General features: G+C 39.5%; 1 protein-coding gene across 1 annotated transcript; it reads left to right on the plus strand.

Moving 5' to 3' along the window:
• Positions 1-1,587: 1,587 nt before the first annotated feature.
• Positions 1,588-22,552, plus strand: LOC307123708 (T-cell surface antigen CD2-like). Its single transcript, XM_079812356.1, has 5 exons — positions 1,588-2,047; positions 18,422-18,718; positions 18,825-19,061; positions 19,796-19,972; positions 20,412-22,552. The coding sequence occupies exons 2-5, from the start codon at positions 18,472-18,474 to the stop codon at positions 20,474-20,476; spliced, it is 726 nt and encodes a 241-aa protein (XP_079668482.1). The 5' UTR covers positions 1,588-2,047; positions 18,422-18,471; the 3' UTR covers positions 20,477-22,552.
• Positions 22,553-25,825: the final 3,273 nt, after the last annotated feature.

Genomic DNA, 25,825 nt, shown 5'->3' on the forward strand with positions numbered 1-25,825 from the left:
AAAACCGCACATGCAGCCACACAAGTTGGTGGCTCAGATATCAGAGAATTGGAATTAATTTGATGTTGTACCCATGTATACCCTGCATTCTGGTGGTTTGTGGGGAGGCCCAAAGCCGTTTGATATGGGCAGCCTACTGGAGATGGACAATATTGGTTACATTCTGTGAAGCAGACATAGCTGAGTCCATTACAAAGTCCTGGCTGCGGAGGAAGAGGGTACGGGTGCTTGACTGGCCTGCCTGCAGTCTCGACCTGTCTCCAATATAGAATGTGTGGGGCATTTTGAAGCGCAAAATGCGACAACGAAGACCTCGTACTGTTTAAGACTTGTTTGCAGGAAGAATGGGACAAAATTACACCTGAAACACTTCATCACTTGGTATCTTCAGTCCCTAAACGTCTTTTAAGTGTTGTGAAAAGGAATGGCAACATTACAAAGTGGTAAATGCTTTACTGTCCCAACTTTTTTTGAAATGTGTTGCAGGTCTGAATGACAGGAAAGGTTGCATATTTACAAATGACATGAAGATGACCAAACAAAACATGAAATATTTTTTGTTCATATTGTCTGCAATGAAATACTAGTCAAAGTAAATTTAGAAATCACTTCTTTTTTTTTTTTTGCGTTTTCCATACTGTCCCAACTTTTTCAGATTTGGGGTTGTATGTGAAAACAAACATTGGTCTTAGAAAGTGCCTAAATTAAACAAAGTTTAAGAGTAGTTAAAGAAGAGAAACCAACATATTTCTGCTTTTTCATTCAGGGAGTCTGCTGCCGAATTCAGACGAATGCAAAAAAAAAAAAAAACAATTTTTACACAGTTTACACATACACACAGTGTTGTAAATGGTTGCTAACTGTTGGATTGATAAGCTTCGTGCATTCAAATAATGTAGAATAATAATGTATCTAGTATATTATATAAAATCATATTTTAAATAAATGTATAATTTATCATTTTGACTCCTAATGTATAATTTTCCCTGTTCTTAAGAATTGTTTAAATTCAGTTATGTGATGTTTTTTACAAAACAGGATGATTTGAGAATTTAAGCTTTCAAATAATACCTATAATGATTAGGCATAGGGCCTACTTAAAACTTGGTTTGAATAAATAGTCTATATTGATGTTTATTAAACATATAAGCTAATTTTAGAAATAATTTATTTTGATGGCTGATTGGTTTATGGTTTATGATTTATTTCAAATTAACTTCTCTGATTATATAATATTAACGATGTTAAAATTATGTTAAGATTTTAGCATATGCAGAATTATCTACCATTAATGATGAACTAAATCCTATAAAATCCTCTGCTTCAGTCTATTGCAGATATAGATATTCATACATGCAGCATGCATACAGTTGCAGACGCACAGGCAACATTTGAATGTTCACAAAGCGCGTTCACGACCGGCTTTGACAGTTCGAAAGCGGCCCATAGAAACACTCGCTAGGCATAATATATATATATATGAACAGCAGCGCATAGGGTTCAGTTCATATCGTCAGGGAGTTTGAAAAGGACGAACGAGTCTCGGCCCAAGATCGGACTCTTTTTTTTGTTTTGTTTTTTTTTTTTGCGTGAGAAATTGGATGTGTGGCGTGAGTGCGTGTGAAAACAGGCAAAACCGTGTGTCACACGGCGAAAGCGTGAGAGTTGGCAGCTCTGTTCTGAATGTGATATGACACGAAACACCCGCGATCGCGGACAGGTATCTGAAGCAAACGGCTTTCTCTCCCAAACTGCGCATGATCGATGACGTATGCAGATTCTAAAATAGGCCACGCTATGTTTATGCTGTTCTGAAATCCCTGGGAAAAAAGTGCTGTGAAGCCTCGTGTCAATTTCTGCACCATCTTCAGTTTATGATTCTGTCTTCATAACCGCCAGCTCTCTGATCGCAAACAGGAAATTCTTGTTTCCTTTAGTCGATTGTGAAAAAGGTTCTGGAACATTTGCTGTGTTCAGAAGAGCAATGAGCTGTCTTATTAAATAAATCTCTTATTTCTATTCCTCTGCGGCTTCGCTGCACTCTCTGGTAAGTTCAGACTTCATTTTCTATAGATATGTTATGTGGAAAAGCTGTTTTCTTATATATTTTGTAAAAAAAAAAAAAAAGTTGAGATCCAAAGTTATGATGTGATTAGAAGATATTAAGAATAGTCAGGGGCGTAGGAATGACTTTGACATTGGGGGGGACATTTTGGCCAAGTATGAATCAAAGTCCGTCCCACCACCATAATAGAAACAGTATGGTGACGTGGTACATGTATGGAATCACAAACAGCAAACAAATAAACAAAATCATCCAATCTGTTTATTATTAGACAAATATTGTTGAGAAACATAAGCCGCGTTTCCACCGAAATTACCCGGAACTATTTGTACCAGGAACTTTTTCTCCCCCAGACCTGCTACAATCTGCGTTTCCACCGCGGTCTAAAGTACCGGGGAGATAAGGCAAATTAGTCCGGTGACGTGGGAATGCGCGCGACTGCTTCTCCCAGTTACCGACGGACAGTAATCACTTTTGCGCGATACTGTCTGCAACAATATATCCCAACCTGAAAAAAGTCATTTCAGGGAGGTATCTCTCCAACTAGAGGTCTTCACGGGTCCAAAAATTCATACCCGAACCCGAAGAGACCCGTAATGTGCTTAACGGAACCGACCCGGACCCGTCTATTATTTCAAAAGCTGGACCCGGACCCGTGAGATCCGAGAAATGCCAAAAACGTAGTACCCGGAACCGACCTGGACCCGTCTATTATTTAAAAGCTGGAACCGAACCCGGCGTGAAGACACAGACCCGACTGGACCCGTTTGTCACATATTCCACAATAACTGATATTAACAAGTCAATAAACAAGTTATGAAAAATATAACTTTTTGTCTTACCTAGCCGTCGTCTCCCTTCCTTGTAACGTTACTTGTGATGCATTACATCCTTGCCAAAAAGTTAAATCCATGTTATTCCTCTCTTGTTATTCCAAGCATGCTTAATTCACTCATCATTTCAGCTTTAAAAGTCCACTTTATGTCACGGTGACGGATGACAAATGCGTCTTTGCAGATTTGCATTTCGACTCGAGTTAACTCGCATAATAACTTTGACTGTTTGCCTTTTTGAACTATAATAGCGATTGCTCGATCGGTGGCCGCTGACGTCCGCATTATTTATTTGCTATAATCTCTGTGAGCGAGCCTGACCACCAAAACTTTAAGAAATAAGACGGTTCATTCATATTATTATTAAAGTCAATCACAGCGGAAGCTCGGGTTGCCATAGAAATGACACGCGCTTGATACTGCACATGCGCGGTGGCTGGAGCAACCTGAAATATGAGCTTTTTTACGCAATTTGAGCATCATAGAAAACATTTGTGACAGTTCAACTGTGATTTTGTTGCTGATTTTAAATATATTATTTAAATATAATTTCAAATCAAACTTCAACAGTGCGTCACACGTAGACAGCACTTACTTTTTTCTCATGTTTGTCCACAATATGCATGAAGGATGCCCGGACAGAAGAGGTGCCGTGGGTTTAACTTCTTTATATTCGTTGTTTTTTAGCTTTTTTCACACATCACTCATGAAGGTAACCATTATTATTACCGTGCGCTTGCAGAGAGAGCGAGCGAGCGAGAGAGAGAGAGCGAGCGCGTGAGGCGAGCGAGCAAGAGAGAGAGATCGCTCGTGTTTTTCTTCTTTCTTTTTTTTAAACCTTATTTCCCGGCTCACACTTTTCTTATCCTAATTTTACAGTTGCAAGTTACAAAAAACACACAAGCAGTGCTGACTGACTCTGATCACGGGCAGGTGTTCTCCGAGTCCGGATCGACTCGGGTATTGCACACAATGTTAAACAGACCCGGGACCCGTAGTAATAGATTGAGACCCGACCCGGACCCGGCTGATCATTTAAAATATAGACCCGAACCCGTACGGGTCCCGGGTCGGGTCCCGGGTCCACGGGTCTCGGGGGCTCCGTGAAGACCTCTATCTCCAACCCCAGACTTGGGATGTCTGCTCAATAACAAGTGTAGGTGATGCAAGCAGCGCTGCTTTTGCTGATTATGTACACACATTACCAACACTGTTTATTTAAACGTGCACGTTCACCTGGTTTGACCATTTTAATGCAAAATTGGGATGATGGGCAATCCAGAATCTGAATGTGTTGTAATAGCTCAATTCCAAAACAAAACATTTTCTATAAAAGGATAATGAGGTCAGTCAGTCATGACAGATGTGTGAAAAGTTAATTGAATGAAAACAATAGACTGAATTAAGCAGTTGAAAGATTAGGTAGCCTACTAGACTGCAAGTATTTTATTTTTTATCACAATAACATCTCTTAACATTCACAAAAAAAAAATCACATGACTAGTATTACAATATGCTTCATTAAATGCATAATTTTCGAGACTTCTTCCTCAAATTTGAAATGAAGCAGGACCACACTTATGGCTTCATTTAAGTTGTGGTTATAAGTTATTATACTACATTCACATAGTTATACATTTAAAAATATAATATTTGGGTTTTCTAGTTATGTTTATGTGCATATTCAGAAAGACTTGCGAGCAGCAGCCCTTTTATTTGCTTCCTACACTATATGAATACAATTAGAATGTGGTTATATTAGAATGTGAAAATTAAAGACACAGTGACATTTTACACATTTTACTTTATTTTAGACAGATTAGTTCTTACAAAATTAAAATAAAAGTGTGCAAAGACAAATAAATTACTAGAACAATAAAATGAAAATATAAAATGTGAAAACAACAATATAAAAAAAAGTGTATTTTTCAGTAACCTTTCCAAGAGCTGTGCCAACACGTACAATATATAAAGTACAAGTGTGGTAGAGCAAATGCTTCATTCAAGCGGCTGGTCATTGTGGCTACTTCTTGAACGACTGGACAAACTGTCCTTTCTTCAAACTGCCTCCTCATCTCTCCTCGGCCTGGCTATCCAGTAACAGCTGCATATATTGGTCTGTTCTTGTCCATGCTGCAGGACGGCCCGGTTAGCATCCTCCATGTCCCTCAGTGCATCAAGAAAAGTCACAGTCCCTTTTCCTTTTCTCTAAGTAGAAAAATTGCACAGAAACACATGGAAATTAATACACAAGGCAACCATGAAACAATAGAAACCATCAATTAATTATTTAAAGTGTTTTCACTACAAATAATGAACAATTGTTTGCCCAGCTTGAACAATGCCCAGTGTGCAATTTTTATCATGGGCAATTTAAGTTTACAATTAAAAACAACAAAACCATTAAGGATTACACATCAGTTTTTAAATATATACACATTTTTGTCAGCTTTATAACGTACTGGTGACCGCGGGGGAAAACACGCCGGTCTCCGTTGCCTGCGATTCATCAGGGCCACTCGTTACATCTGGAAAAGCACGTTGAAAAAAGTTACTGCAACGTGTTTAAACACTGCAACAAGTTTAATAGATGATACCAAGATGATATATTTACCTTCAACCCACTCGGATTCCTGGATGGTTTCCAACAACGCACTAGCCGAGTCTTTCGTTACCGCTGTACCAGAAAAGGACGGTCTGTGTCCCAGCAACGCGTCCAGGCGGTCATGCCACTTGTTGATACGCCGGTCGGAACCGCTCCAGTTGTTATGATCCTTTAATTTCTTGTAATCTTGTCTTAATTTCTTCAACTTCTCTCTGCACTGTTTTCCAGTGTGACTGGAACCGAGTCGATATCTTCAGGTATACCTTTTCATTGCGGGTCGCCGTTTCCAGTTCCCGCTGGATGTCCTCCTCCGCATATATGCTCAATAAAGCCTGAACCTCGTCGTCGGTCCATCGGTCAAATTTTTTGTTGAACTCCATTGTTGCAAAAAAAATATTTACTGAACGCAAAACCCACGGAACCCACCTCGCAAAAGACTTGTAAATATGGCGGTGGAAAAAAAATAGCTGCGAGAGCTCAACCAATCAGCATGTTCAGCGCCCAAGTCCCACCCCCGAAAGTTCGCGAACTTTTGAAAAGTCCCACCTCGCAAGCAGGGCCGTTTGGAGGGGGAAATATTTACCCGGAACTTCATTTAGACCCTGGTTCCTGCGGTCGAAACGCACCGAGTTCCCCCCCAAAGTTCCTGGTTCCGGGGTAAAGTTCCTGCGGTGGAAACGCGGCTATAAAAGTGTACAAGCCCCCCTGTAATTGCGGGCAGAAAGGAGAGTGGCACTTTACAAGGCAAATATTTTATTTGTAACCCAAAAATTTTTAAAAATACAAGTCACATACGTCTTTGGAAACAGGCAGGGTTTCTAAGGTAGGTATGTGATATAAGTTACAAGGAGCTAACAATAATAAATAAATAATAACAAAAATAAAATAGCAGATTAGATAAATCCTGCAAATGTATTTTGCATTGGAATCCTACCCAATATGATAATGTATAATGTAACAAGAAAACAACATTCTGCATGTAAAACAAATATGCAGTAAGTGCTCATGTAATGTATTAGGAACTAGAACTATTACATATCTATCATTATTATCTATATCAATAACATTTTCCTTTTCTATTAAAGTGTATAACAGTAAAACAAAGCTTATTATCTTAGCTAATGACTATGGAGCCTTAATGCATCTATATATTCATATACTAATTTGACTTAAAACCTAATGCAGAAGGACATAATCTCTAGCAACATGTTGCATGAATATTTATACAGGTGTGGTGTTATATTGTAGGTGTTGTAAAGGTGCATAAATTGACGCTTAAGTCTACAGATGAGTATACTATCTCCATAGAAATATCCTGAAGACTACAATCTCATAGGAAGGTCTTTAAATGTGTCTGTCATTCTCTTACTCTTCTGAGATCCTCCTGTTCTGCTCTTCAGGGGGTGAGGTAAATGGTGCCTTAGGCATGCCCTATTGCTTAGGCTAGAAAGCCAAAATATTTTTTTCTCTTGTCATTCAAAGCAATAAAGTGCTTGCAAATTGACTTTTTGTCCAACAAGTCCAGTTTGTCCTGATGGATATGACAGACAGCAACATGGTTAAGTCTGTTTTGAGTCATTGTAGAGCGGAGCCAAGTCTTGAGCCTGCGGAGGGCACTAAAACTTCTCTCTGCCTCAGAGGAAGAAACTGGGACTACCAAAAGCAACCTGACCAGGGTTTCCACTTGCCCAAATAATCCACGTACCTCCACAGGCAATCTACGAATGATCCCTGCAGCTTCTGCACTGTTACTAAATGAGTAGTTCAGTCAGAACATAGAAAGCTGGACTGAAAGTGACTCTCTGTTCAACTCTGAATATTTATCAATCACTGGAGCATCAACCTCTCCACTCAGTAGTGTCTCTTCCAATTTTTGCAAAGTTAGAAAACCATCCTGGTTAAACCGCTCAGTGAACTGTGCATCTACAGTATCTAGGACTTTAAAGAATTCCACTCTGTAGTGGTCCTTTTGCAGATTTAGGCTGATGTGCTTCAGCTCCTCCAGAGAAGCATCTTGGGGGTGGTCTGCTCTGTGGAACTGTAATGGGCTTAATACCTAAAGACTGAACCATGGCCATAGCCTCTTCAAACAAAGTTTGGAAGCTTTCCTCATTTCTTTTGGCCATGAGTGAGGTCCTGACAACTTCAACAGCAGCCTTCATGCCAGCAACTGTAGCAGTTCTCTTCTGAAAAGAGATGTTCAGGCATTCAAGCTCATGAACCACTGGTGAGGCAAGTTTTAGACCCAACACTGTTTTGCCTTTACGAAACTGACCTAGCAAGCCATTAGCAGTAGATGCTGTGTTTGAGGCACCAGAAGCCATCTCCTCCAAGCTAGCAAGCACTGATCCATACTGTGATAAAACAGCTGTGATGGCTTTGTTCCGTACCGTCCATCTTGTTGGACAGAGTGGTTTTATTTTGGTGTAACATGTATTCTCTGCATGTACAATCGCTGCATGAATTGCTTTAAACTTCCCTGACTGAGATAACAGGACTCCCAACTGGTGGACCCAATCCAAGGAGTCTCTGATTAAACTGGAGGCCAAGCAAGCTTTCTGTGCTATTAAATTAGTACAGTGGGCACCACAGTGAACGAAGAGTGCTAGTGGCTGCTCTTGTTTTATCATTGCCTGTGCCCCAAAATGCTTACCGGACATATTAGCAGCCCCATCATAAGTTTGACCCCGTAAACCATGGATTGGTAAATTTAATCTCAGCAGCACATCCTTAGCAACTTCAGCTAGACTCTTTCCTGTTGTATCTGAGACACCGTACAAACCAATGAATTCTTCATGGGGAATCAGGTCATTGTCAACATAACGCAGGCATATACTTTCTTGTTCTTGCCCAGATATGTCTTGTGTTCCATCAATGATAATTGCATACTGAAGAATGGGTAGATTCCTGATTGTGTCAGCTATTCCACGAACAATACTATTGCTCATTTTGGACAGAATTTCATTCTGGATCTCTGGGCTAATGTATTCTTTCTTGGGCCTCTGCAACCATTTGTTTAAAAGGACATCATCCTCTGCTTTGTCTTTCAAGAGCTGATACAAATTACTATTTTCATCCTCATGCCCTCTCAAGGCCTGTCCCTGTCGTGCTAAATATTTGATAGAACTGACTATTTTCCCAAGACAGTGCCTATTGTCTGCTTGTTGCTGTGCCAAAGCACTGGACAATTGGGCATCTACAGGATGATTTTCTTGTGCAGTCACAGAGACAGCATGGCAGTGTGTATGACTACTTGCATGTGCTTTAAATTTTTCAATCGCTCTTTTCCAATTTTTAAATCCTGTATTTATAAAGGCAGGCTCTGCTTTTGCTGCAAAAGGTGTGGGTTTTTCTTGATACACTTTTTTGCAATAGAAACACAAAACCCCTTTTTTCAATGCATCATAATGCAGCCAGGGAAATTCCTTGTACCACCTCTCTTGGAAATGTAAAACTCTATTAGACAGCACTTGAGTCTGTATACATTTTGGGTGTGGCTGATATGGCTCTATCCTCTGACTTGAATCTTCAATGTCACTCAACTCTCTGTCCCTGTTTCTGCCTCTGTCATGCATGCTCTGAACTCCCTAAAGCAAAAAAGTCACAATCTCACTCAAAGCCATGAGACTACACTTACATCAAGCTTATAAAGGGCTAATCTCCTACATCTCTCTTACCTGTCGGTCTGCTTCTGTCTCTCTCTTTCTTTTTCTGCCTGTCTCAACCATTTGATGATCCTCCTGCATGATGTACAACACTAGCATTCAGGTAACACCATAACAGTAACTCAAAAAAATAGTACAGTATCAGAACTGGACTTGACAAAGTAATAACGCAAAAAAAATTTATACGGTTTTGTCACAGATTGAACATTTAATATGTAAGATTTCAAAGCAATGCTTTGCAGATACTGACACACTGACATCTCTGTTTACAGCAGACAAAATGTTATCACTTAAGCCTTTTTAAGACATCACCTCGGGCCCTGTACTATCCTCTCCTGTCTCCACACTGCTGCTGCCTTCCTGCTCCTAAAAATACAATATGGTTGCTGTGATGCATGTCTAAGGTAAAGCTCCTGAACCAATGAAGAGCCAATTTCAAAACTACAAAATGAAAATCCAATAATTAATAACTGGATTCCAGCATGTGATATGCAAGATGGTGATTTCCTGGGGCAGATGATGCGTGCTAGCCTGGATGCCAGCCGAACTTAGCCCCGCCCACAACATTTTTACTCGGGCAGTTCGGTCTGGACTTGATCCGTAGAGGAGTAATTATGCCCAAACAGAAACTGCTCGGACCAATGAAATTACAGGGCGGGCTTTAGACGATGATGGACAGATGATAAACAGTAACGTAATCATCCACGTCATCAAAGGCACTTGGGTTGAGTTTGTTCTAATCCTAAACGGAGAACTTGTTCGTATATGCATTCACCTTTACTATTTCTCTCAGAAATGATGATCGTGTTGGTAAGTACTCTGTGTATCCTTAAATTCTTTTTTTACAACACCGGCAAAGATCGTTCACACTAATCTTGTTCTTCTAACGTTAGGCTACTTATTCCAGCGTGCAGGTACAGGGTTGCCAAGTTTTTACAACAAAACCCGCCCAATTGCTAACGTTCCTCAAAACTAGCCAAAAACAAGCCCAATAGCTCTCCAGGGGGGGTTCTCCGGGAAAAAAGTCATTTGAGGGGTAAAATATGTATTATTTAGGAGGGCTGGCAGCTAAAAATCGCATTCCTGGGTCTGTATATCACATAATTGGGGTCGCTTCAACCCGCGGACATGGCAACACGGTGCAGTTGAGTTCTGTTGACATTTGACAACTAACGTTATGCGTCGCTCCGTTGCTCTGATTGGTTGTAGGTCTATCCAATTGAGGTCTTTCCTGGTTCGGTTGAAACACGCCCCATAATCACAGCCCAACGGAGCAGTATCAGACTCATATTCTGACTAGAATTGAGTATGACTACGTCAGGCTAGATGCGTGCAGCAGGCACTAATGAATCATTAACCCTTGCGCATCCGTATGGACATTTTTGGCTTTTTCAGTTTAGTTTTTTTTGATAACTTTGCCTGTGTTAATGCTAACTGCGTAAAATTTGCCACAGGTGTGTGTTTTTATAACGAATTTGAATATTTCACCCCCATTTCCTTTAACAAATCTATTTTGCACTAGGTACACAAAATACTTCCTCTCAGCACCTTTTGGACAAAAATGTCCCAAATTTGGATTTTTTTTAAATCCCATTGAAATTTAAATATAAAATGATGCAATCTTTGTTAATTTTTTGGTACTATTTTGTACCAGATGGTGCCATTGTTTTCAGGTTTGGCCTATAAATACAATACTCACTTTATTCCTATCAATTGGATAAATTATGTAGCTATGTGTGGGTGTGTTAGTGGATGTCAGAGTGTGATTTGTATGTGTGTAATAAAAATGTGTGTGTGTGTGTGTGTGTATGCGTGTGCTTGTAATATTTGAGAGAGAAAAACTCAACTGTACTGCAAATCACAAATCCAAATACTGTGTGTATCAGTGGAGTTTTGCTGGCATCTAATGGGGAAACTTTGGCACTGCGGCCAAACAAACAGAAAGCAAATTTTTTGAGATATCAACCTCAAATTTGGAACAACTTTTTTTTTTTTAGATTTATGGCTTTTTAGTTTTAGAGTTTACCATGTTTCATAAAACATATATTTTATATAAAATATACATAAATACATTTCATAAACTTAAATCTATAACTTTTTATTTTATTTAAACTTTTAGTTTGGCTTCAACAATAATCTGCCATGTGTCTTCTTTAAAATGAGTCCAAACAGTGACTGGAGGCCAAGTGAGTTTTTTGACATGGATATTTTTGTCCTCTATGGACCGATGTGTAACTTTTTTAAATTGATGCACAAGGGTTAAAAGTACTATGTATATTAACATTTAGTTGGTTGGAAGTCAGAGTCCCTGCTACTTAAGTCAAAGAGCTTGAATATGTGCTTGAAAACAATTATTAAGTGGACTCAAGGCTTATGATAAACTAAGCATATTGTATTACTTCTGTTTATTGACTGAGGAATTGGCATTGAACAGGCAGCAACTCAATCTCCATTCTTGCGTTTAATCCATTACAATTATGAATACATTTTAAAACCTCACCTCACACCCTGCAGTGCCACCTGCCTCTCCTTTTCTCTCTTCCATGGCTGCATCATGGTTCTCCTAATAAATTAACAATTGTAGCCTACAATTAAAAGTTATTGCAAACAAAGTAATAGTGGACTTATATATGATCAGTTATATTTATCTTGACTTGGGCTCTGTATGTATATCACATATTCATCATTAATTATTTTTAAGACCTCACCTCACACCCTCCACCTGTTACTTCATCTGCTAACCCTTCATGTGCCACTCCTTCCTCACCTGCCTCTTCCCTGCTGGTACCAGCCTTCTCCTGATGATATATATATATATATATATATATATATATATATATATATATATATATATATATATATATATATATATATATATATATATATATATATATATATATATATATATATATATATATATATATATTAATGTAAATATAGGCTTGGTAAATGATAGGTTAGATGTTGTCCTGTCCTTGTGTCAAATGTGTTGTATAATTAACGTTACTTACACTAACCTTACTCTTTGTAAAAAACTTCAGCAACGTTATTTCCTTTGGTTTTATTTTTTCCGGGGTGGCATTATGCTGAAATGAGATGGCAGAACATTTTACTTTTGCTAAGGTTAACACAGAGAAATCGATTGCCAGCTATATGACTAGCTATCTAACGTAACGTAACCTCTCGCAAAGCATAACACACGTTCCATTCAAAATTCCATTGTTGATTTAATGTCATATATGCACCGTTGTATCCATAATTCAATTTTAAAAAGCTTGCTAATTTCAACCGCTTGTCTGAGACTATTTTACCTCATACAACGTTGAGTGGTATTCCAGTTGAAAGCTGGTGCACACCGGTAACGTATTTGTATGTTCCTACTGTAATGAAAACCTCTGTCTACCAATCAGATTCTCCGAGTCCGAAAAGTGAAGAATATGAAGCTGGTGATTGGCGAATGGTAATTATTCAAACATAGCATGAAATGGGACCTATCACTCTGGCTTCGACTTGCTGGCAAAACCGAATATCATCTTTGTCGCACTCGCGCTTTCAAAATAAAAGTTCCAAATGTACAGTTTTTGTCCCGGCGGTATATAGGCAAATTTTTGGGTGGGACACATGCAGCATTTTCCAATATTGGGGGGGACACGTCCACCCCGTCCCCCCCGGTTCCTACGCCAATGAGAATAGTAATCCATATTAACATTTGTTATTCTCGTGTGTACTGCGTTGTTTTATATCAACTCAAAATGATACGTTTTTTAAACTCAATATAAAAAATGTTTTGACGGAAACAGTAATGAAGGCAATTTTTAAGGGTCAAATCAGGTAAAAAAATGTCCTCAAAACTACAAATACACTTTAATAGTGGCCACTTCAAGAAATAGTAGTAATTTTTGGACACTTTTAAATGCAAATCTAGTGACGTTTACATGCAAAATTCCCACTGAGAAAAGTTATGTCCAAAAGACGTCTTTTCAATAGGCTTGTTTGAGAAGCGCCTCGCCTTGCCTGAAATTCCCAAGTAGGGCTCGCTGCAGCCTGCAGTGGATATCCAACTCCGCCCACATCCAAGTGTGACATCCAAGTGTGATCCCTAAACCTACCCGTCACTGTAACCAATGAAATTAGCTGCAGGGCGGGATTTCTGACGTCACACTTGGATGTGGGCGGAGTTGGATATCACTGCAGGCTGCAGCGAGCCCTACTTGAGTGGATCCGACACCTGCGAGATCAAAGGCGGATATCGCGGGATTCACACTCGTGCGCTTTGTTGCTGATAAACTGGATGTAATTTAAGTTCTGTTACTTTTATATGAAAATAAATATTATGAACAAGACACCCAAAGTTATTTATTTCTGTTTCGAAAGACGTGTTTATCAATCATTTTTACTTTAATTAGGCCTACATACATGTTTTTATATATATATTTTTATAAATATGACAACAATCACATAACCCACAGAGAGATCGCCTTTGTTAGAGAGTTTGGGAATATTCACACATAAAAACATGATCTCAGAGTTTTAAAATCAAACATTTAAAAAAAAGAACCATACATCACGGTTGTTTAAACCAATAACCATTCAGCTGTGTCGTCAGCAAGTCGTTTCCCATCGTGCTTTTGCTCCGCGCAGTCGGTGGAGAGCAACTGCACTCAACTGCAGAATCCGACACATCCGCCTTTCGCTCGCGAGAGTTTTTTGACATACGTCAGCATGGCGGACCGCCCTCGGACACTTTTCTAACCGGAATGCATCTCACGCTGATCACCGGTGATCGGTTCTGCGCAGATTTCGCTCATCTCAAACAAGCCTATTGTCTTTGCCCCTAGAGGCGTACGTTGAAAATACATCCACTGAGGAGCCAGAATGAACGTTTTTATGACGTCTGTTTTTGACGTGTTCTGCACGTCCGATATAGACGCTCATGGAACCTCAAGGTTAAAAACTAGTTCAAATTGTGGACATATTTTCCATTTGTAATTGCAAAGCAACTCACAGACAGTGTGTGTTTGTCCAGAAATCATGAAAATAAAAGAAACTTCGCTCACACCTTTAGACACTTTAGACAACTTAGCATCTGTAATTCACACATCTTTGGATCGTGAGAGAATCGTGGGATTCAATCCAGGATCTTCTTGCTGTGAGGAGACAGTGTTTCCCACTGAGACACTGGAGCTGCCCTTAATCACAGACATAAGACACACTTTGACTATTTCTGTCAGACGTCTACAGAAGCTCTTACTGAGAATTAACAGAGCTTTAGATGTTTATGTTTCATTTGAAGTCACCATTGCAGTGGGAAGTGTTTGCTTTAGTTGGGCTCTTGGTCCCCGTATTTGTGTTAGCTTTTCTTTGGATGTTATAACTGTGTATGTGTGAGAAACACAATAGTTGTGGCTGAGAAAGCAAAGATAAAGTGACTTCAGGTGTCGTTAGCTCCTTGTTGATGACTAAATCATCAGGGCCCGTATTCATAAAGAATCTTAATGCAAAGAGTAGCTCCTAGTGACAAAATTCTAAGAAAATTCTTAGAAATGTGGGCGTTTACTCTTAAAATCAACTAAAAAATCCTAGTAAAGAAAAAAGTAATTCAGAAAGGATCTTAAAGGGTTAGTTCACCCAAAAATGAAAATTCTGTCATTAATTACTCACCCTCATGTCGTTGGACACCCGTAAGACCTCCGTTCATATTCGGAACACAAATGAAGATATTTTAGTTGAAAGCTGATGGCTGAGAAAGGCTTCACACAGGCCTCCATTGGCATTCAGTACATTGACACTTCCAAGATCCATGAAAGGCACTTAAAACGTCGTTACAAAGTCTATCTCACCACAGTGGCTCTACAATAATCATACAATGCGACGACAATAGTTTTTGTGCGCAAAAAAAAATCAAAATAACACCTTTATCCAACTTGTTATCGACTTCCGTGTATGCCTCCACGACGCATGCGCGAGAATATGACGCAGATCCGGCGTTCGGACATATGACCCAGAAGCGATTTGTTTACGAGCAGAGGAAGACGCGCGTGTCTAAGCTGTTGGATTCTACATTGATCGTGCTTTAGGTCTCGGCGTAGTGCTCAAAATGGGGCTTAAGTGTGTATTTCATCGATTCCCGAACACCGGCGCTACGTCATATTCTCGCGCATGCGTCGTGGAGGCGCACACGGAAGACAAGAACAAGTTGGATAAAGGTGTTATTTTGATTTTTTTTTTGCGCACAAAAACTATTGTCGTCGCATTGTATGATTATTGTAGAGCCACTGTGGTGAGATAGACTTTGTAACGACGTTTTAAGTGCCTTTTATGGATCTTGGAAGTGTCAATGTACTGAATGCCAATGGAGGCCTGTGTGAAGCCTTTCTCAGCCATCAGCTTTCAACTAAAATATCTTCATTTGTGTTCCGAATATGAACGGAGGTCTTACGGGTGTCCAACGACATGAGGGTGAGTAATTAATGACAGAATTTTCATTTTTGGGTGAACTAACCCTTTAACCCAAATTTGTTAGGAGCACGGACGAGGACTTTTAAGAGGCTTAAGAGTTTCTTTAGCAGCGGAGAAAATGGCAGAAAGACGAAGAGGGAGAAGAAATGTGTTGCAGACAATGGATGACAGTGACTTAATAAAACGCTATAGATTAGATCGTGCAGGGATCATGTTTGTTGCATTAAATCCAACTTTCAAACCACCAATTAAATAGACATGCCAGCAATCAGTGTAATTGGAAAGAGTGGAACAATGTTTATAATTCTAAGCCAATCAAATACCTTATAGGAAATTAACAGCATGGTAAATAATAAAAGTATTTATATACACTGAAAAAAATTATTTGTTGAATTTACTAAAAAATGTTATCGTAAGTGGTCGCAATCAATTTATTTGATCTCAATTTAAACAAAAACACATGCAATTCCCATAAAACTAATTCATTTTTTCAAATTAAAATAAAAAAACTACATTTAAATTGTTTAAACGAGCACTAATTAATTATGCTTAATTTAATTTTTCAGTGTACATATATATAATGTGTGTGTGTGTGTGTGTGTGTGTGTGTGTGTGTGTGTGTGTGTGTGTGTGTGTGTGTGTGTGTGTGTGTGTGTGTGTGTGTGTGTGTGTGTGTGTGTGTGTGTGTGTGTGTGTGTGTGTGTGTGTGTGTGTGTGTGTGAGTGAGAGAGAACGGTAAAATAGGACAATTTGCGCTTGTAAATTCAAAGTGAAGGCTTAGAATAGACCCTATACTTAAAAGCGCTTATTTTTTCCCCTTTTTGGACAACCAACCAATCACAGTCTTCAAAAGACTGTGTCATACGGTCGCAACGGGGTCAGCCCCGCCTCTTCACTAAGATAAAAGTTTTTGTATTTTCTTTGCTCAGAGTTGCTCTCAGATCAGTCCCGAATAGCTCTTAAGCTAAGACTCCTACGTAAAAGTTTTTAAGCTAAATTAGGAGTTTTCTGAGAGGACTCTTAGAATCTTTATGAATACGAGCCCAGAAGTCTAGAATCTGATGTTGTGCTTTTGAGTTTTGTGTTCTTGTTTGGCAAATAATCATTTGTTTATAGCCTCAATAACCTTGTAAATCCACTGTATTGGGACCAGTACCAATAAAATAATCACTTATCCTGAAAGATGATAAAACAGAATGTGCACATTGTTTTGAGAAAATACTTCACATAGTCACACACAGACATCAAGATTTTGCATATGATTCACAACAACGGTGACAATCAAAACAAAAAAAGCTTCATGCTGCAATGCATGATGGGTAGCTTCATAGTACAAAACTCAAACTTGATTGTCACCATTGTTGTGAAGCATAGGCATAATCTTGATGTCTGTGTGTGACTATGTGAAATGTTTGCTCAAAACGTTGTTTACACATGCTGTTTAATCATCCTTCAGGATAAATGATCATTTTAATGCTATTGGTGCCAATACATTAGATTAACAAGTTTATAGTGGCTAAAAACAAATTACTATTTTTCCAAACAAGCACACAAAACTTAAAACACAACATTAGCTGCTTGATTTCTGATGATTTAGTCATCAACAAGGAGCTGACAACACCTGCTGTCACTTTATCTTTGCTTTCTCAGCCACAACTATTGTGTTTCACACACACACAGTTACAGCAGCCAAAAAAAGACTAACATAACAACGGGGACCAAGAGCCCAACTAAAGCAAACACTTCCCACTGCAATGGTGACTTCAAATTAACCATAAATATCAACATCTAAAGCTCTGTTAATTCTCAGTAAGAGCTTCTGTAGACGTCTGACAGAAATAGTCAAAGTGTGTCTTATGTCTGTGATTAAGGGCAGCTCCAGTGTCTCAGTGGGAAACACTGTCTCCTCACAGCAAGAAGATCCTGGAATGAATCCCACGATTCTCTCACGATCCAAAAACTTTGCTCAGTGGGTTGTGTGTTTGTTTGTGTCTAACTTTAAGAGAAGACACAAGAAAGTAGAATATTTAGATATGTAGTCAAATTATAGTGTTACACACACTCTTAAAAATAAAGGTTCTTTATTGGCATTTTTGGTTTTGTGAAGAATATTTAACCTTTATGGTTTCTTTTTGTTGTTGTTGTTGTAGAAAAAGGCTCTTTCGATTATTAAAACGTTCTTCAAAATAAGAAAGAAATGGTTATTTTATGAACTTCAAGATCTTTGGGGACTGAAAATATTTTTTTTCTATCGTTTCTGAAACTCCCTTTTTTATAGTCGTCTCACGGAGAGCTCAACAGAAAGTCTGTATCTCAGGAGGTTTTGAGTCTTATTTTATCAAACACTGATTTGTTGGTTTCAACCATCTAGTTCAAAACGGTCTTAAATTATAATATTCTTTTGTGAAGTTCCAGATTCATGTTATTTTTGTATTACCCGTTGGACACAAGAGAAACACACTAACATAAGTCAGTGTATAACAAAGGCAGATCTGAACACAGGATATATAAATGTCAGGTCAGGGCATATATGTTGTAATATTACACAACTTTTACATTCTGTAATTGTTAAATGAACTGTATAATTTCTGTTATGGTGGGAATAAAATATTGAACTGTGTCTAATAGTTTAGTCCAAGGTTAGTGTCTGAACCAAAACTTACTTTTAAAAAGAAACCCACCCTGAGAGTTATTCATTCTCTGTTTTTATGCTTTTTCCTCATATTGAACCACAAATTAGCAGTTGAACCCTGATGTGTTTTATTAAATATTAATATCATTTTATTTATTATAGTCTCAACAGATGAGTGTGGAAAAGATCTACTAGTGGGAACGTCCTGCATCATGAAGCTGAAAAAACCAAACAATGACCAATCTAATAACATAAAATGGACCCACACCTCCAGTGCTGCTGTGATTGAGAGGAAAAATAAGAAGAAGAAGTCAAACACTCCAGGTTTAACAATTGAAGACGACGGATCCCTGACATTTCAAAATGTTAGTGTGAAGGACACAGGCGTATATAAATACACTGCTTTTGGTTCTGATGGTACAGAGACTGATAATGGACAAGTGGAAATTAAAGTTTATGGTAAGATGACAAATATTTCTACCCTTCCAACACTATAATAATAACAAAATAAGACTGTATATTGCTATAGTAGTTACAGTAGGAAATAACCTCCATGTTGTTACAGAAAAGGCCCCTAAACCGACTGTGAAGATCGACTGCACAGCTGACGGGAACGCTACTCTCATCTGTGACACTGGAAACAGAAAAGATCTGACTTTCTCCTGGTATGAAGACGACAATCTTATCCAGAATGAAAAAAACACTAAACTGTTATTGTCATCTACTCAAGTAGAGTGGAATAAACCGTATTCATGCGAGGCAAGCAATCCTGTCAGCAAAGAAAAAAGTATTACAGTATCATGTAAGTTATTTTTATTTCACATTTTTATTCTTGAATGCACTGACTCTGTTTTATAATTAGGCCTAATTATTCATTTGTATCCTCATTAAAATGCTCTTCAATGATAATCTAGACCTTTTGGGGTTTTGAACAGACCAGATTGATGTAAAACATGCCCTGGCACTTTTCACGATTCCACTTTTGTATCATGAAGTACATGCTCAGGTTTTTGATCTGGCCGTTTCCTGTTTTTGCTGCTGATGTAAAATCGTGACTCTATGACAGTAAAACAACAGTATTTTTCAAGTGCACATTGACTCCGCAACATGGCGTTAAACTGTGTACTAACTAGGGTTGGGCACCGTTCACATTTTAACCGGTATCGGTACCGGTACCAAACGGTACCTTTTTTCGGTACTTTAGGGATTTACATCAATAATTATAAATAACCTGTAAGTCATTTATAGAAGCGTTATTGAGATTATGCCAGAGCTGCCCTGGTCTCTGTCTGCCATTGTCTGTGATGTTTGTATACTGCAATATTTACTAGATGGTAGGCTACTAGTTAACAACCAGTATGCATGTTGTACACTTGATGCTTTTACTTCACTATCCAATCCAAATCATCCATCAGTAGATATATGTTTAGTTTTACGCATGATGCAGTTTGTAGGATTTTAAACCGCTTAGAATTGATGTTTTTAATGATCCACCTGTCTGTTCTTGACTTCATGACATCTGTTCCTGTCTTACAGGTCAAGGCCAAAACCAAAAAAAAGGTCTGGGTATTGGTCGATTCTTTGGCATTGATGCTTGTGACTGGACCATGTTGGGCATCATAGTCGGCGGAGGAGCCCTTCTGCTGCTGCTACTATGTGTCCTCATCATCTGTGCGTGTCGAAGCTGTCATCGACGCAAAAAGCACCAGCTAGGTCAGCAACATCTTCATCACCTCTTAAATAAATCAATGAGCATTTGTATTTTCAACCAAAGACCAAACTGAAGCTGTCATTGTCCTTGCTGAGCTTGAAGAGTTCCCATGCCAAATCTTAAATACAGTCATTTCTCAACATTCCTATACATGTATTTTCTAAAAACTGATATTAGTTTAAAACAGGAAAAGGAAGGCTTTTACCACAGTTTCCTGTATTAGATTCAACATGTTGACATGTACATTCTGAATATGTTAGGCCACAGTGAGAGTTTATTACCATATCAGCATCACCAGCTATTACATGTTAGATAGCAATTAAACATTTGTGGCGAGGGGGGCGTGGTTTCGCAAGGTCTGCACAGGTGGAGAGAGTGAGGAGGCTAGTGGTAAGAAAGTAGCTCAAGTGCATGATGATTAACACCTGTGTCTAATCGCAGTGACTGGCACGGAGAGACCGGATAAAGCGGATCACAAACAGTGCTTGAGGGGAGAGACGGACTGAGGACTTGTGGACGCTGGGAGAGAGAGAGAGAGATCCAGAAGGATTTGCTGATTGCAGAAGCCAAGTTGACAGTTACTGAGTGTGTTTATATAAAGAGAGAGCCCGTGGCGCCAGCTTTTATTATTTTGAGTTGAATTAAACACCCACGAGTCCAAGTTCACAGCCGACCCTGCCTTCTTTCACCCATTAACAAACTTTTGCCGCTTTTCCATTACCAGTACCAGCTCAACTCTTTCGCTCCATTTTCCATTGCATATAGTGCCTCCACAATAGTACCTGGTCGTCATAGCGATGCCACAGGAAACTTTTTCGTTCCTCGTTGCCCCATCAAGCCCTCGCTGGATCCTCTCTTCTGCAACCAAACAAAGGAAACCTCCGTTTGACCACGGCGTATTCTTCTGAGTTGCCATAATAGTAATGGGTATATCACGTGATCTCTGGCCAAACTATTTAAAAATAGCGGGGTTATTCTAGCCTGACGTATCATACTCAATTCTAGTCAGAATATGAGTCTGATACTCCTCCGTTGCGGGCTGTGATTATGGGGCGTGTTTCAACTGAACCAGGAAAGACCTCAATTGGATAGACCTACAACCAGTCAGAGCAACAGAGCGACGCATAACGTTGTCAAATGTCAACAGAACTCAACTGCACACAGTGTTGCCAAGTCTGTGGTTTTCCCGCGGGCTGTTTTTCCATGTCCGCGGATTGAAGCGAACCCAATTATGTGATATTTAGACCCAAGAACCCAGGCAACCCAGCCAAAAAAACACATATTTTACCCCCCAAAAGCCTTTTTTCCGGAGAACCCCCCCAAAGGAAGAAGGAAACCGCAATCATCATGCAAAGCCCGTCAGCCATGCCGTTTGCGGACATTATCCAATCGCTCGTGGGCCTACATCAAGAACAGCATCAGGCCCTGCTGGACATGAGGGACGACCAGGAACAGCGTTTCCAGTCCCTCTTCAGCGCCCAGCAGGAGGACCGCAAGCTTTTCCGGAGCTGATTGGGTTGGGAGGTTCGGACCGGAGAACCAGCCGCCACTGCAACGCCGCCAGTGTATGTGCCGCTTATGAAGATGGGAGCCCAGGATCAAGCCGGGCTATACCAAATACCTGTGAGGTCCCTTGGCGTGGATTTTTTTTATTATTTTATAATGTTTCCTGACGTGTACTTATATTGTTAGTATGATCATAAAATGTCATAATTTTTAAATAAAAGCCATTTTTCTATTCTGATATTAGTCCTCTGGCTTGAATGCTCTGTTTCAAGGGGCTTGTCTGCTGTGAGACTTCAGTGAAAATGGCCACTGTTGTGATTGGCTGACATCTTTGCATTTGAAATGAGTATTAGATTATGGGGTAGGGGACGTGGTTTAGCGAGGTCTCCAAGCGCTGCCAGAGAGAGAGAGAGAGACGGACTGGGCACTTGTAGACCAGAAAGATGAGAGCTGGAGGAAGATTGCTGAGAAAAGTTATATTGTACAGTGTTGCTGTGAGCGTGAGATTATTTTGTTTGTATCTGAGAGTTCTGAATAAACACGAGTCCCTGTCATACCGACCCTGTCATCTTCCTCATTATTCTACGAACTTTGTAACATGTGGCACCACTCTCAAATACTTTTACTAAGTTTTTTACCATTACAGCTGTCAAGCTTTATTTTTAGATCTTTTCCCATCACATGAAAGGCTGCAGTGACGATCATTGAGTACAGGCAGTCTGTTGATCACGTGAATCCAGTGATCTCGTCATTGCAACGCGTTTTCTCTCACAAAATGCTTTGACCACAACTAACAGAAAACATGACATCGATATGAATACAGTAAGGGTCTCGTTGTGCAGAATAACAGCGTCATTCGTTATAATGGCAGTTTGGGCAAGTGTGCAGATACACTCGCGACGTGTGATTGACAGATCCAAACATTATAAAGAGAGTGTTCTTTGATCACTAATCTAGCATCTAATCACAATTTAAGTAACAGATTTGTTTCACGCTACTAAGAGAAATTATGTGAAGTTGATTGTTTAGTCACTGGCTTGATTCACTGATGCATAAACGATTTAGAAAGAAAGTCTGTGTGAACTTGAATGATTAGCTACACGTCAGAAATCACTGATCACAGATCAGGCATTAAAGAACACTGTTACTCACTGTTTGTGGCGGTGCTGTCCAATCCATATCGTAAAAGCCGTTGCGACTGATAAACGCCATTTTCTCCAAATTCTCTGGGAGGGCAAACAGAGGAAGGGGAGGTAACCGTTCCCCGTATGACGACATACAGGGAAGATTCCAGATCAGCTCGTCTGAGCTCTCATTTTCTCAAAGGCAGAGCAGGACAGCCAGAACTCGGTTTACACCAATCAAAAAATTCTAGCCACTTGGGGACCATAAACAGGCTAGTGGAACTCATATTAATGTTTAAAAAACTCATAAAATTACATTGTCATGCCATGGGACCTTTAAGAGGGGTACATATCAGGCTTTGGTGGATTCCGGTTGCAACCAAACCGTGATTCATCAGAGCCTGATTCAACCTGACGCAACGGATAATGGCCGCCTGGTTATGGTAAGGTGTGTGCACAGGGACAGGGCCGGCTCTGTAAATCTGGGGGCCCTAAGCAGGATAATTTTGGGGCCCTGCCTTGCAGTGAATAATGGAGTATTGCACCGCAAACCAGCAACTATATACAATCTAACACTTACACATTTCATCTGTATATCTTTTAACATGATTGCCTACAATTATTTTACTGCTTATTAAAGTACACTCACTGAAACAGTAAAAGTAAAGATTATAGATTTGCAAATTTAAGGTCAATTTGTTGTAAACAAATAAATATTAATAATTTAGCATTAACAATATATAGCTAACTTACAACATTAGCCATAGTGGTATGCGGCTCGTTATGCTCTACTGAAGCAGCAGTAGAGTCACCTCCTCCAGCTGTTGAGATTATAATATAATTAATAATAAATACAGTATGCAGAGTAGATAAAACACATTAATTTTAAATTAATATTAAAGTACAATTAGCCAACATAGTGAATTATGATTATAAAACTAAATTTTTTATTGGCAAGAGGAAAATTAGCTATGTTGAAGTTGCACACAAAACTATTCAAAAGAAAGGCAGTGGGAAATATTTACTTGTGTCAGCCTCCTGAAATGTTTCTCCACGAGCACCAAAATATTTAAGAATGGCTCCTCCTGAGAAAGTGACATTTAGTTTTTTACAATTATGTTAAGGGTAAATTAAAAGAAATCCAATGTTAAATTATATTATTTAATTATTGGTTGATTAACTCTTACATACTGTTCATATTTTAAACCTTCACAGCATGGAGTGAGATATTTTTTACCTTTTATGATTACATACAGTAATACATTCACTGTAAAAAAAAAAAATCAGGTGCCCAATTGAAAATTTTCTAGTGAGCGATCACATCTAAAATTTTCAGTTGGCCAAATTTAAGTTCTTGCATTTTAATTGAATTAAAATGCATCAATTCACATTAATTCAATTTGGCCAACTGAAAAATTTAGATGTGATCGCTCACTAGAAAATTTTCAATTGGGGACCTGATTTTTTTTACAGTGTTCTTTACTAAAATTTACCACAAATCCATTTTGCTTTTAGGTGTCTTGTATCGATCATCATTTAATAATGTTTCAGAGAGGACACTGTGTTTTCTTTAGGTTTAAATGGTCTGGGCGATTTAGCTTAACAATAGCCTATATAAAATATTTCATAATAGTATATAGATTAATATTTATTAATAGGTAATCTTTAATTGCCTATTCAATTAAGACCATAAGAAAAAGCTTGTATTTAACCGCTTTATTTTAAACTTCATTTTGATTTTGACTGTCAAATGATTGCTCTTTCTCTTCCTATTACTTTTTTCTCTCGAATGTTCTTAAACTATTTTTTTATTGTAATAAGCGTCTATTGAGACAAAGATTTTTCGTTTTTTTCTTTCCCAGAACTAGTGTAGGTCATGTAACGTTAACTGTTAAAAAGAAAATACATTCAAAGGAGGTGGGTCTGTCTCAAGCAATGTTGATTCAGCATAATCGACGGACAGCTAACGTTATGCTGTTCACACCAAACGCAAATAGAGTGTCTGGCGCGAGTGATTTGATTTCAATGTTAAGTCAATGGAAAGGCGCGTTGACGCGCGTCTAGAGGTCCCGCGGCGCGGAAGGCGCTTTTCGCGCGGTGCGAATGACGCGAATTGAGCGTCTTGCGTGATAAACTGCGGCGACGCTGGCGAGTGCAATCTGTAGTTAGGGGGCCCCCTAGTGGCGGCGGGGCCCTAAGCAGCCGCTTAGTTCGCTTATAGGGAGAGCCGGCTCTGCACAGGGATGAGGTGAAGTACCCATTAGTGCCAGTCATAATTCAATAATTCAAAACATAGTGTGGAGGTCGTGGTTAGTTCCCACCTCAGACATCCGCTGATTTTGGGGACAAATTGGCCCGCTTTTAAGGAGTTATTGGGGTATATGTGTGCGGATGTATCTTGGGAGAAAAGCGTGCGGGGAAAAAGCGCGGTCGCGCAGCTAGGGGAAGCTGAGCCGGGACCATCTGGGGCTGGGAACCTTTCTGAGCGTGAGGATTTTCCTCTGGAACAATCCCGGGATGAATCACTCAAAAAATGCCTTCGAGCAGGTCCGTTCGATCGACGGTCAGCTTCTCCAACCGGCACGTCCGCTCATCCTTATTTTGCCGTGTAACCCAAGATACTCAAACAAAACAGAATACAACCCAGTTATTAATACCAAAGAGTCGTTGGGAAATGCTTTTCCAGGTTGCGCATTGTAATCCTAAGGCTGGGCATTTGGGTCAAACAAGCACATTGAATCGTTTAATGGCCCGATTTTTTTGGCCGGGCATTCACAAGAATGTGCACAGATGGTGTGCCGCTTGTCGTGAATGTCAGTTGGTGAACCCACCGGCCGCTCCAAAAGCGCCATTGCGCCCTCTACCTCTCGTGCAGGTCCCCTTCGAGAGAATTGGTATGGACCTCAATGGGCCGTTGGAACGATCCGCACAGGGGCATCAGTTTGCATTAGTCATAGTGGACTATGCAAATCGGTACCCCGAAGCAGTAGCTCTCTACACCATTTCAAAAAGGAAAAGGAAGGCTTTTACCACAGTTTCCTGTATTAGATTCAAAATGTTTTTATATTTGTACATTTTGAATATGTTAGTGTAATGCCACGCCAGCAGAGGGAGCCCTCACCTGAATTCTGACTGTGTGCCATTTCCCCTGCTCACTCTACAGTCACTTCCTGTTTGGCAGCCATTTTAAGCATGGCATGACCAAACAGACCTTGCAAAGTATTG

The sequence above is a fragment of the Gobio gobio genome (assembly GCF_949357685.1).
Source record: "Gobio gobio genome assembly, chromosome: 3".
Taxonomy (NCBI): domain Eukaryota; kingdom Metazoa; phylum Chordata; class Actinopteri; order Cypriniformes; family Gobionidae; genus Gobio; species Gobio gobio.

Coding starts and splice junctions, on each gene's coding strand:
- LOC307123708 (XM_079812356.1), top strand. CDS start 18,472: ATGAAGCTGAAAAAACCAAACAATGACCAATCTAATAACATAAAATGG. Junction 18,719..18,824: donor AGTGGAAATTAAAGTTTATG/GTAAGATGACAA, acceptor ATGTTGTTACAG/AAAAGGCCCCTAAACCGACT. Junction 19,973..20,411: donor ACGCAAAAAGCACCAGCTAG/GTCAGCAACATC, acceptor GTCTAATCGCAG/TGACTGGCACGGAGAGACCG.